A 13,031-nucleotide genomic window follows, 5' to 3' on the forward strand; every position below is an offset into this window, starting at 1 on the left:
AATGGAACCCAAAATCAAACCCAAAATCATCGAATGGAACCCAAAATCAAACCCAGAATCAACCCTCTGTTTTTTCACAATATAAACACATTCAAATCATCGAATCAAACCAAAAATCAATATGAGGATGAAGATGAACCTGATCTGTTCGATGATGAAGATGTTCGATGAAGATGATGAAGATGATCTGTTGATCTGTTCGATGAAGATGATGATGATGATCTTGGGAGTTGGGAGAGATATTGGGAGTTGGGAGAGCTGTTGATGATGATAATGAAACTGGTGGTCTACTATTAAGTGTAGATATTAAGGGTGGGGGGTATTATGGACTTTTCACAACTGTCAAACGGTAAAACTGACGGAACACTGACGGCAGGGACTCAAAGTGTTATGAATTCATAAGGTCAGGGGCTTAAAAAACCAAAAATTTAATTTAGGGGCTCAGGTTAATGTTTGGGACATACCACAGGGACGCAAATTGCATTTTTCTCTATAAATAAAATAAAATACAAACAAAAAAACATACAGGTGGCAGCCAATGTTTTAGAAGTATATTTGCCAACACCCCAATCTCTTTTTCTCTCTCTCTTTCATGTGGGGTTTCCAATACACATAAAGCATCACAAACACAAAGTCCGGTTTCACTTTTCATTTTAATCAAAGTTTTCGTACATCATCATATCCTCATCTTTTTTCTATATACATTTTTAATCAAAGTTTTCATACATCATCATATCCTCATCTTTTTTATATATACATCTCTCTGCCGAAGAAGAAAAAACAATATGGCTGCCATTGATCAGAATGAAGAAGACGAAGAAATCGAGTTCCAAAACAACAACTTGGCCATTGTTCCAACCACACTTGCCACCATTGAATCCTTAACCTTCCCTCTTGTAACCAATTTTTCTCATTTCCTCTTCATGTCTTTGTTTTTGACTTTTTGGTACATCATATTAGTTAAATGGGATTGTTCTTTTTTGTAAAAACAGGTTCAAGAAGTTGTTCTTTTAGCCGATTTTCGATGCAAAAGTTGTCAAGATAGAGTAGCTGAAATAGTTTCCAAATTAAATGGTATGTAATGTAATTCAACCTATTCCTCTCACTTTTCAAGATTTCTTGTTTTTCCGGCTATGTTTTTTTAATGACAACAAAAGCCCGATCATTCGAGAAATCCATTGGCAAAAGGCACCCACGCTCACAAACGCAGACCCATCACCCGAAAAGTCAATGTGATAGAAAAACCCCGGAGTCAACGTTGAGCATTTTGCTCTAGGCAAGATTCGAACCCATGACCTCTACTTTGGAATGTCATGGGGCTGCCAATGCACCAGAAGGTCATCAACGTTTTTTCCAGCTATCTAAGCTTTTTTTTAACGACAAATGTTACTTCTGCTCTATTTTTTTCCGCTACCTAAGCATTGATCACAATTTCGGGTCGTTTTCAAAATCTATTGATTTTCCGTCACCCTAATTTAACCGGTACCGAACTTGATCGTTTCTAAATAAAAGTTTCATATTTAAAAAGATAAAGCTCATTCTATTCCAACATCCTTTTCACACTCTTTCTATATACATCTATGTATACATAGAGATAAAGGAAGGACATCTATGTATATATATCTATGTGTATATAGAGATAGAGGAAAGGAGTGTGTTACGAAAAAATAAACACAACTTGATCGTGTTTCGGTTTCCGGTGGTCTAAAGTGACTTGTTTATCTTTAGTCTCCATCACTACATCATATCATCTAGCCGTTGGAAATTGGTATCCAGTTGGGTGTGAATTTAATAATGGGCCTACCAAATTACCTCGAGACACGAAGTCATAAAAGCCATTATTCTATAAAAAATGTCACACAACTATTAGCATTTTATAATATTATAGTATACGTATAATTACTGTGACAAATTTTCAACATTGGATGCCCTATAGAATGATTTTTGTTGGTCCCATTTGATGTAATTTCCTTAACATGCTTATTTCATAGCATGGCAATCATGTTATATTTTATCTGAATTAGTTAAATTAATTAATAAAATAACCGATGTGTATTCATATTTAGGCAATTAGAATCAAAAAAATTCCAAGTAATTAATTCTTTTGAATATGATTATAAATTTATAGTGTATATGCCCATGACACATTTATATTTTCCAACGATAGGTGAAGCGGAGTCTATGGAGATTAGTTTGATGGAAAAGAAGGTAACGATCACCTTGTCACGTAGGCATACAAAATGGGCCAAAATGTCGGAACATGAACTTCAACCAATATCGATCTACAAAAACCGAGCAAACAAATACTCTCTAGTGAAAAGGATGTTTTGCTCTTCTTCTAGCTGACTTCTTCATTGGATGATTGCTTTCTTTTAGACATACACGGAAAGAGAGTTCGTTTAATGTCGATATGTAAATGTTAAAGTGGTCAATAGACAATAGGTTAGAGAAATATACATGTAATTGTAATCATTTATTGATTATAAAAATACAATCAATTTATTTATGATTATAACAACTATATTTATGTAGCATATATTGCTTTTTTCCAAGAGTTAGTTACTTAATAGATTAATAGTCCACGGGGATCGGCTATGATAATAAATTTAGGGTCTAAATTTTAAAGATTACATGTTTAGCTTATGTAAATTTCATCTTATAACAAGTCTTAAGTATATCATTACTTTCCATTAAAATTTCCTTTATTGTTCGACTGGGTGTCGTGGGTTTACTAGTAACTCATTAACGATGGCATATAGGATGTTGGCGACGGTTAACCCATGGCGGCTAGTTAACGGCGGCCGTGTATGGGAATAGAATGGGGAAATCGTCAACCCATTAACTATGTTAATGGGAATGATGGTGGGGCCCATAGATGTGAGAACCAATCACATGCCACCTTTTTTATATTTTTTTTAGTTATTGGTATCGGGTGTTTAGTTAACCCATAACACAGTCTTATGAAATTTCCACCCACCCTTTTTTCTTCGTTAGAGGCTGCCAACAACCTCCCTCTCATATGCCGTTTATGGTGAACCACCTCATGTCTCCTCCCTTAACTGCGGACAACCTACAACCTTACCTGTCTCCTCCCTTAACCACCTTTGTCCCTGTCCGATAACCTCCCTAAAATAAAAGCACCAACATCACCTCCCTTTTTTATCAATGATATCTACATCGCTTCTTGGGCGTGTTCAGTATTCAGAATTGGACTTTAAAAACTTGAAACTCGAATAAAATGGAATTCGAATTTCAAGGTACAAATCCCAACTCAAAAACTCGAATTTGAATCGAAATCGAATTTCAAGGTTAAAATTCAGTTTCTCATATTATACATACTATTATTATTTTTATAATACATACATTTGCAAAAAGGCTTGTATATATTTTGATCATATTTGGGTCTACTAATTCAATATCCAGCCCAAGTCCAATTATTATATTATATTAAAATCTAAATTAAATCTCTAAACCTATAATCTGGAACGTCCTTTCTAAGGTGTACCTAAAATGCACCGTTCAAACAAACATAATAGCCTCTTTTCATCGCCACGATGCTCAAATTGAACCCCATATCAAGAATATAACACGATCACGTCGTTAGTCTCTCGCAACTCCATGAAATAGTTTGACAACCACCTTGTAACACTTTCCCGTCACCATACTAGGAGATGGTAACTGCTAAGCTTGGTCACCAAACTTTAGATTCACCTTATGATGATTCTAGTGAAGTTGATCTTGACAATGTTAGTACAAGTACATCAGAGCAAGTCACAAAAACCTCTAGTTCTCATGATGAGATAGTTAATAACTATGTCAATTTGGAAGCCATTGAGAACGACGGAGATGACAATTTGTAAAGGAGTTGCGAAGGAAGTCGTTATAAACTGCATTTTTGCATACGCTACAATTTTTTTTTAAAACGACCAACTAATATACTCACTAAGGTCTGTAAGCACACAAATATTGCTACTGTCCTGTAACACAATGTTACTTATTAACTTGTGTAATATAGCAAAAGTATACACAGATTTATTGATCCTCAAATACAACGAATAAATTTGTTGATGTTTTTTGATGACTGGTTCAGCAAAATATCGAAGATTTAGGTGGAAATGAATATATATACATATCAGTTTGTTTAGTTGCTTATATCTGTTTTAATAATCTTTTAATTGGCTTTCATATACAATGTTGACAAGAAGTTTTTGATAACCCTCATGACCCTTGGACTTGCAATTATTCACCGTGGTCATCATAGACATGCTTCGAGGTCCACAACGGGATTGGTACAGTACCTGCCGGTACTGAATTTGAACAAAACTTGGTACAAAATACCATACCAGATATATTGGTATCGTATGGGTATATCGGTATGGTACCCGCTTTTGTTCCACTTTGTTTTATTTTATTTTATTTTTTGAGCACTCGTACGGGTACTAAATAGGTAAAATCGACACGAGTACCAAGGGTAAAATCGACACCAATACGATACGAATACCATATATCGGTACTAGTACCTTTTTTACCCATACCGATACTAAAGGTACCGAATACCAAAATCAATATATATGGTGATCAAATTTATTATTTTTAATAATAAATAAACTTTTAAAATCACATTTAATTTATTGGTTTTTGAGTTTTGACATCCAAAAGGAGAAAAATAAAAGTAACTGATCAACCCAGTCCAACCCAACCCAACCCAATCTGGCGGTGTGTCCCAAAGCCTGTTTTCTGTATTTTTCTTCAACAAGTAATTTTCTTCTCATGTGTAAAAGAATTATAAATTTTTAGTAAACTAAATTAGTTAATCATAATGAAAGTTTAGAGTATTTTTTAGCACTATTGGCATCACTGACAAGGCATATTTACTGGTCTTTTAGGTATATTTTTAACCTGTTTACTTATGAATGGGTACCATTTTAACTCGTACTAAAATGACTCGTTTATCACCTAAAATGTTTTGACCAAATACAATATCATCTCGAAGACATTCAACGAGCTCTGAGACTTCATCCAAATTCGACCCCGTAATGCGAAAAAAAATGTAGCTTTTTGTTCACCCCGTCTCTCTCGTTGGTGTGTGTTTTAATATATATGATCTATTTTTTGATTTCTAGTCTTGTTTTATGGCTATATCATATACTATCCAATATTATTCTGTTGATAACCTTCAATCCTTCATCACCAATTCAAAATTTTTATTTTAAAGCATCAAACTTTTCTAGAGTTCAGTTTTAACATGCTTTTGTTTTGCACATCCAAGATAGTGAGTGATATTACATGTGTCATGCAAGTTAAATCTAGTACTAGTTTATTTCCTACAATATTGACTCCATTGAATCCCAAATTCAAATATTGTTTTGTTCTGGGAAAGGTTGTAACACATTATTGTTTTCCATACTATGGTGGATTCTTACATAACACGAGCTTCAATGCATATGTCAAGCATATTTAAAGCTACCTCCGGCCACACAAAATTTAGGGGCGACAATAAAATTTAGCTGATCCATGTTGTATTTGGGTTATAACTGGATGAACTTTGAAAGCATGGTTACATTGAAAACGCGTCAAATGAGACGAGTCATGAAAGTGAGTCCGAGTGTATTTGAATAATGACAACCTCTTTAATTTTCTTAGTAAGTGTCAAATTTATGGTATCAAACACTCAGAATTCGAGAAATACCCAAACCAAAAAAGTTTTACTAACCAAAAACAGAGAATCTGAACAATACAAATTCGAACAAAGAAACTACAGTATTCTCACTCTCATAAGATCATCAACATGATGATCTTAACTAAACACTCTAGAGACTCACAACAGTCTGCGAATCAACACGATTCAACAGATGAACCCTAATCGTTGCTGAAGAGAGAGAGAGAAAGCAATGTGCAAAAAACGATGTGCAGGAAAATATCTCTGATTGTAACAATGAGAGCCACAAGTTTTCTTATATATATCCAAGCAACAACTTGACCCAACTTAATAGTCCAAGTTGTTGAAGTGTTTGTTATAACCTCCTAACAGACTTCAGTCTTCTCCTAAGCCCAAGTCATCCATCAGTCTTCTCGTAAGCCCAAGCCTTCTTGTTAAGCCCATTTCTTTACTTCCGACTTCAGCGGAAAATACTCGTTCAACATATAACAAAAACAACAAACAACCATTAGACAAAAAACTTAAAATGAAATTTATAATGAAATTGAAATTAATATATGTTTTCAACACCCCCTCTCAATTTCATTATTTAAAGACATCAAAAAGTTTTAATTCCTTGCATAACATATTATGTATTTTGACCAATACTCCTTTCGTGAACAAGTCGGCAACTTGATTCTCAGACTTCACACCAACACATTTTAAAACACCTTTTGAAATTAAGTCTCTTAAGAAAAACAAATCAATCTCAAAATGTTTGGTCCTATCGTGAAAAACTGGATTAGCTGCAATCGATATTGCAGCTTTATTATCACAAAACAAACTAATAGGAACTGTAACATCTACTTGTAACTCACTTAGTAAGTTTTTAATCCATACTATTTCACAGCCTGCTGCACACATAGATCTATATCCAGCTTCGGCTGAAGATCTAGACACCGTAGACTGTTTCTTGCTTTTCCAAGAAACCAAACAATTTCCTAAAAAAACACAATAACCAGTCACAGATTTCCTACTAGTCAGACATTTTGCCCAATCTGAATCTACAAATGCCTTTATTTCAAAACTATCACTTTTGGTAAACAACAATCCTTGACCAGGTGCAGATTTTAAATACCTCAGCAAGTTAAATGCAAGTTTTAAATGACCACTAGTAGGACTGTGCATATATTGACTTAAAACATGCACAGCATAGGCTATATCAGGCCTAGTGTGAGACAAGTAGATTAGTTTTCTAATTAGTTGTTGATAACCAGTTACATTTTGTAAAGGACCAGAATTACTATTTAGCATATTATTGACCACATGACTTTGTTCTATGGGAACACTAACAGGTTTACACCCTAACATCCCATACTCAGTCAACAAGTCAGTGCAGTATTTTCTTTGTGACAAGCATATACCATCAGCACATGACAAAACCTCTATGCCTAGAAAATATTGTAACACACCAAGATCTTTAATTAAAAACTTTGTTTTTAACCTTTGTTTAACTTTCTCAATTTCAGACAAGGAGTTTCCAGTAACAACAATGTCATCAACATATACTAATAAAACAACAAACACATTATTCACATTCTTTATGAACAGAGAAGTATCACATTTACTTTGTACAAACTCAAATTCAATTAACACACTAACCAGTTTCTCATTCCACATTCTTGGGGCTTATTTAAGCCCATATAGCGATTTTTTCAATCTACACACTTTAGGCACATCATAAGACCGATATCCTTCAGGCAATGACATATAAACCTCTTCATTTAACTCACCATACAAAAATGCATTATTTACATCTAACTGGAAAAGTTTCCAACCATTCTAAACAGCTAAAGACACCATACACCTAACAGTAACAAGTTTAGCAACAGGAGAAAAAGTCTCTTCATAATCTATCCCTGATTTTTGACTAAACCCTTTAGCTACTAATCTGGCTTTATACCGTTCAATTTCTCCATTAGATTTATACTTTATTTTAAAAACCCATTTACATCCAACAACACTTCTGCCTTTAGGTTTATCTACAACATCCCAAGTGTTATTCCTATGCAACGCTTGAATTTCTTCATTCATTGCATTGACCCAATTGGGATCAGTCATAGCTTCTTTGTAATTCCTAGGTTCAACACTTTTCGTTAACATAGAAGCAAAACATTTATTTTCTAAGGTAAGTTTAGAAAAGTTCACCACTTTTTCTATACCATACTTTACTTTCCCGTCAACAACAAAGTCATCAAATCTTCTAGGAAACACAGAAGTTCTAGTAGATTTCCTAGTAGCAGCAGATTCATCAGATTCAACTGTATCACCCTCAGAACTCGAAAGTATTTCATTTTCAGAAACTACAGGCTCTGCCCTATCACTTGCTATGTTAGAGTCACTGGTTTGCTGATTTCCAGCCATAACCTCAGCCTCACTCCCTAACAAGGATTGCTGAGCTCCCTGTGTTTCTGCTTCAGTCTCACCTAAATCCCTTTCTTCATCATTGGGATCATTTACAGTTTGAAAATGTTCAATGTCTGTGCTATCATACAAATCAAAAAAGTTTAAAGTTGTAATATCTTTATTCGGATTAGAGTTATAAATTTCGAAAACAGTTTTATCTTTAAAAGGAAAAAAAACTTTCATAAAATTTCACATCACGAGAAAAAATTATGGACTTTGTATCCAAGCTAAAAAGCTTATAACCTTTTTTCTCATATGAATATCCTATAAAGACACACTTTTCTACTCTACTATTTAGTTTGTCACTTTCATTTAGCACAGTACAAAAACACAGACACCCAAACACGTTCAAATGATCTAGAAAGGGTTTAAATCCATAAATTTTCTCATAAGGAGTCATGCCACCAAGAACTGAAGAAGGAGTCCTATTAATTAAGTAAGCAGCTGTTAGTACACATTCACTCCAAAATCTAACAGGAAGATTACTTTGAAATAATAAAGCTCTAGTGACATTTAATAAGTGTCTATGTTTCCTCTCAACAATACCGTTTTGTTGAGGGGTATAAGCACACGATGTTTGATGAACAACTCCTTTTGACTTACAAAACAAATTCATCTGAGAGTTTATAAATTCAGACCCATTATCACTTCTGAAACATTTAACCACTTTTTTAAACTGAGTTTGAATTCTATTAACAAAATCTTGAATGTTTTCAAACACTTCTGTTTTATTCTTCATTAGACACACCCAAACAGCCCTAGAAAAGTCATCAACAATTGTAAGGAAGTACTTATGCCCTTCCCTACTAGCAACCCTATATGGACCCCAAACATCTAAGTGAACAAGTTCACCTAAATGTGAACTCTTATGTTCACTAAGTGGAAAAGGTTCTCTATGTTGCTTAGCACGATGACATACATCACACGGACCAAGATCAGTCTCAAAAGCAACATTGAGAGACTTTTTTGCCACTTTTACTGCCTGATCAGCAGGATGACCTAATCTAGCATGCCACAGTCTATATAAATTTAAGCTATTAAACACACCTTATCAGTTATAACAGAGTTACCACATACATATAATCCTTCAAGTTGATTACCAATCACCAGAAGTTTCTTGGTTTGTAAATCCTGTATATAACACTTATGTTCATCAAAACCTACATATAACTTATTATCCTTTGCTAATTTATGTACAGAGATAAGGTTGACACAGTATTCAGGAACAACAAAGACATCTTGTAATACAACACCTTCTACAAGTTTAAGAGTTCCGATTTTAGTTACCAATGCACTTGTACCATTAGGGTGTTTCAATTGTATGTTCAAACTAGAGACATCAACAAAATCAGTTAACCATTTTTCAGTTTTGACCATATGATTGTTAGCCCCTGAATCTATAATCCAACCAAACCCCTTACCAACATCATTAGCAAAAGAATAAACAGGTTTTGTAAAAACATTTGAACAGAACATCCCACCTGAAACATTACAACTCTGAGGTGTTTCAGATGATCTTTCTTTTAACAAACCTAACAATTTAGTCAACTGATCAGTGGTAAGAGAAGTAATAGGAACAGTTGAGTCATCAGAAACAACATTATTATTAGAAACCATTTTTTTTCCTTGATTCCCTCTTGGAAATTTCATCCAAGAAGGATATCCTATAAGTTCAAAACATTTCTCAATTGTATGCCCTACTTTATTACAATGAGTACACGTACTTTAAGTTTTGATTTAAAACTTTATTAGTTTTCTTAAACTCAACTGAAGGACTAATCTTAGACACAAAAGATATGTTTGGATTTTTCTTATTACCATTACTTTAGTTTCTATGAGATTCCTCTCTAGAAACTACAGCAAAAGCCTCTTTAACAGTTGGTAATGTTTCTTTCATCAAAAGATTGGTTCTAACTCCTTGATACACATTATCCAACCCCATTAAAAACTGCATTAATTTTATCATATGATTAAAATCATTGAATTCCTTAGCAGCATTACATGAACAGGAAGGCAATTGCAAAATTTGATCTAACTGACCCCACATAACATTCAACTTATGATAGTAATCAGATACACTAGATCCATTCTGACTAAATGAGTTGATTTTCTGATACAAGTCAAAGACAACAGACCCATCAACCTTGTTATAAGTTTCCTTCAAATCTAAGCAGACATTACTAGCCAATTTAGAAAAGACATTACCCATATATAACTCTTCACTAATTGAATTCAAGATCCAAGTTAAAACTATAGAGTTACACCTATCCCACTGCCTAGCAAGAATCTCATTTGTTTCAGATTTAACACAACTTTTGTCAATAAATCCCCATTTATTTTTTACTTGTAAAGCAAGTTGCATAGCATTAGACCAAATTGTGTAATTCTCGAAACCTTTAAGTTTAATAGAAACAATAGTCAAATTGTTAGAATCAGATGGATGCAAGTATAACGGGTCACTTGCATCAAGTTTACTCACAAGTGTCTCAGGTGGTGGATCACTAGAACCACCGCTTGTGACAACTGGACCATCAACCATTATAACACCAAATTAAGAACCAATCAAAAAACAACAAACAGAGAATTGTAACAAAATAAAGAATCACAACAACCACAGATCCTAAAAAGGGCGAAACCTTGACAGGGACCAGATCAGAGGGTCATCACTCAAGGTGCCTTTGCAAGCCTTATCAAGGGAGCCGACTATACCTACTCTAAAGATCAGTAAAAAACAAGAAATAAACAAAATGTTAAACAAATAGCAGCCAAACAACCAAACAAGAATCAAATAACAAACAGATAACAACTAAAAATGCAACAGGATGTACCCTTCCTGTGTCCCAATCAACACCGGCCCGACTAGTCCGGCAAACAAATATGCCTAATGCAAAAATAAAAATAACAAAAAACTGAAAATTAAAGCAAGGAAAGATCTTACTAAGATTGCAAACCCTAGCAAGGGTTTCTCCGGTTCCGAATAGGATTTTACAACCTACAAGGTTGAATCCTAAAACAGAACAGCAGCTTCCAAGATTTCACTGGTCCAACCGTCTCCCTAAATTTAGGGTTTCTGTTTCACGAACAGCACACACACCAAGGCGACACAACTTTCAAAATCAGAACCAGTAGCAAGAGACCAACCCAGAATCACCAGAACCAAGCAGTGGGAAACAAACGATCGGAATAATGATGGAATCACAATAGATGAAAAAAAACCCCAAATCAAGAACCCTAGGTTCTGATGATGACGAATCAGAATAACGAACAACGGAAACAAACACAAATACCCCAAGAGCTATTAAAGCTCTGATACCATGTCAAATTTATGGTATCAAACACTCAGAATTCGAGAAATACCCAAACCAAAAAAGTTTTACTAACCAAAAACAGAGAATCTGAACAATACAAATTCGAACAAAGAAACTACAGTACTCTCACTCTCATAAGATCATCAACATGATGATCTTAACTAAACACTCTAGAGACTCACAACAGTCTGCGAATCAACACGATTCAACAGATGAACCCTAATCGTTGCTGAAGAGAGAGAGAGAAAGCAATGTGCAAAAAACGATGTGCAGGAAAATATCTCTGATTGTAACAATGAGAGCCACAAGTTTTCTTATATATATCCAAGCAACAACTTGACCCAACTTAATAGTCCAAGTTGTTGAAGTGTTTGTTATAACCTCCTAACAGACTTCAGTCTTCTCCTAAGCCCAAGTCATCCATCAGTCTTCTCGTAAGCCCAAGCCTTCTTGTTAAGCCCATTTCTTTACTTCCGACTTCAGCGGAAAATACTCGTTCGACATATAACAAAAACAACAAACAACCATTAGACAAAAAACTTAAAATGAAATTTATAATGAAATTGAAATTAATATATGTTTTCAACAGTAAGCACACTAGATTAGTGTTATCGAAAATTTGTTTTTGTGATCACATGTTTTCCATTCATTTTTAGTTAGATGCCTGCAGAACAGTTCTACCAAAGCATGTTATAGTGGCAAAAGGTTTAGAGCTAAAGAAGAATGAACTTAAAAAAATGAAGTAATTGGTGTGCTTATTAACTGATCTGCTAAACATGGCATTCTATGTGTTGGTTCATGATGTAGTTAATCTGTAGGCATTGAAAGCTAATAAGTCTATGGAGGATTATTCAAAGGTTAGTCTTGGTCATCGATGTGTATTATGTTTAGCAGGAAAGAATGTAACGCTCCAAATTTCGAATATACAACATTGTACATGTTACTTAAAAAAGTGGTCTTGAGTAAGGTTAATGCCATGGCGACTTGGGAGCTCTTCAAATTACTTAGAACTTGTTGGACTTACATCGGGAATTATTTACAAGAAGACGGTATGTGGTGGATCTTTTGTGCTGGTCAGTGGTCACAAATTGAGGATGAAGCTATAACGTTTTGTAAATGGAAACTTGATGATGAATCAAATTATAGAATATTATGGAAAACTGGAAGAACTATGGGGGCTAGTGTGTAAATATGGTGACTTATTACTTTGAGGTTGTAATGCATCATAGATGAAAGTGAAGCAAGGGCGGCGGAAACATAGTATTATGAGCCGTAGCACGGGCTACGACTTAACCTGTATTCGTAGTGCTTTTTTGTCTAGTTTTATATAAAAGATACTCTAAAAATATACGAGAATACCTCTAACCAAAAAATAGTATATTTGATATTACTAAAATCCCCTTTTTTATTAGCTCAAACATTTTCAACCCGAAAACTTGTAGAATAACTATACCCGAATGATAAAATAAACCCAAATTGACAATAATAAAATTGAAAGGAGTCCCTAAATATAATTAATAAAGTTAACCCAAGACGCAGAACGATATTATAGTTGAATAAGTGATCTTGTTCGTCTTATGGTGGAAACCGGAACACATAGTTCTTGTCCTTTGGTTTAT

At 34.3% G+C, this 13,031-nt stretch overlaps 2 protein-coding genes across 2 annotated transcripts; one reads left to right on the forward strand and one right to left on the reverse strand.

Annotated features, from left to right (window-relative positions):
- Positions 1 to 694: 694 nt before the first annotated feature.
- On the forward strand, positions 695 to 2,506 carry LOC110917775. Its single transcript, XM_022162223.2, has 3 exons — positions 695 to 896; positions 993 to 1,074; positions 2,168 to 2,506. Exons 1-3 carry the CDS (start codon positions 786 to 788, stop codon positions 2,344 to 2,346), a joined length of 372 nt encoding a protein of 123 aa, XP_022017915.1. The 5' UTR covers positions 695 to 785; the 3' UTR covers positions 2,347 to 2,506.
- A 3,738-nt stretch (positions 2,507 to 6,244) lies between these two features.
- On the reverse strand, positions 6,245 to 7,318 carry LOC110920305 (uncharacterized mitochondrial protein AtMg00810-like). Its single transcript, XM_022164522.1, has one exon. It carries the CDS (start codon positions 7,316 to 7,318, stop codon positions 6,245 to 6,247), a length of 1,074 nt encoding a protein of 357 aa, XP_022020214.1.
- Positions 7,319 to 13,031: the final 5,713 nt, after the last annotated feature.

Source organism: Helianthus annuus, chromosome 16, assembly GCF_002127325.2.
Source record: "Helianthus annuus cultivar XRQ/B chromosome 16, HanXRQr2.0-SUNRISE, whole genome shotgun sequence".
Classification (NCBI taxonomy): Eukaryota; Viridiplantae; Streptophyta; class Magnoliopsida; order Asterales; family Asteraceae; genus Helianthus; species Helianthus annuus.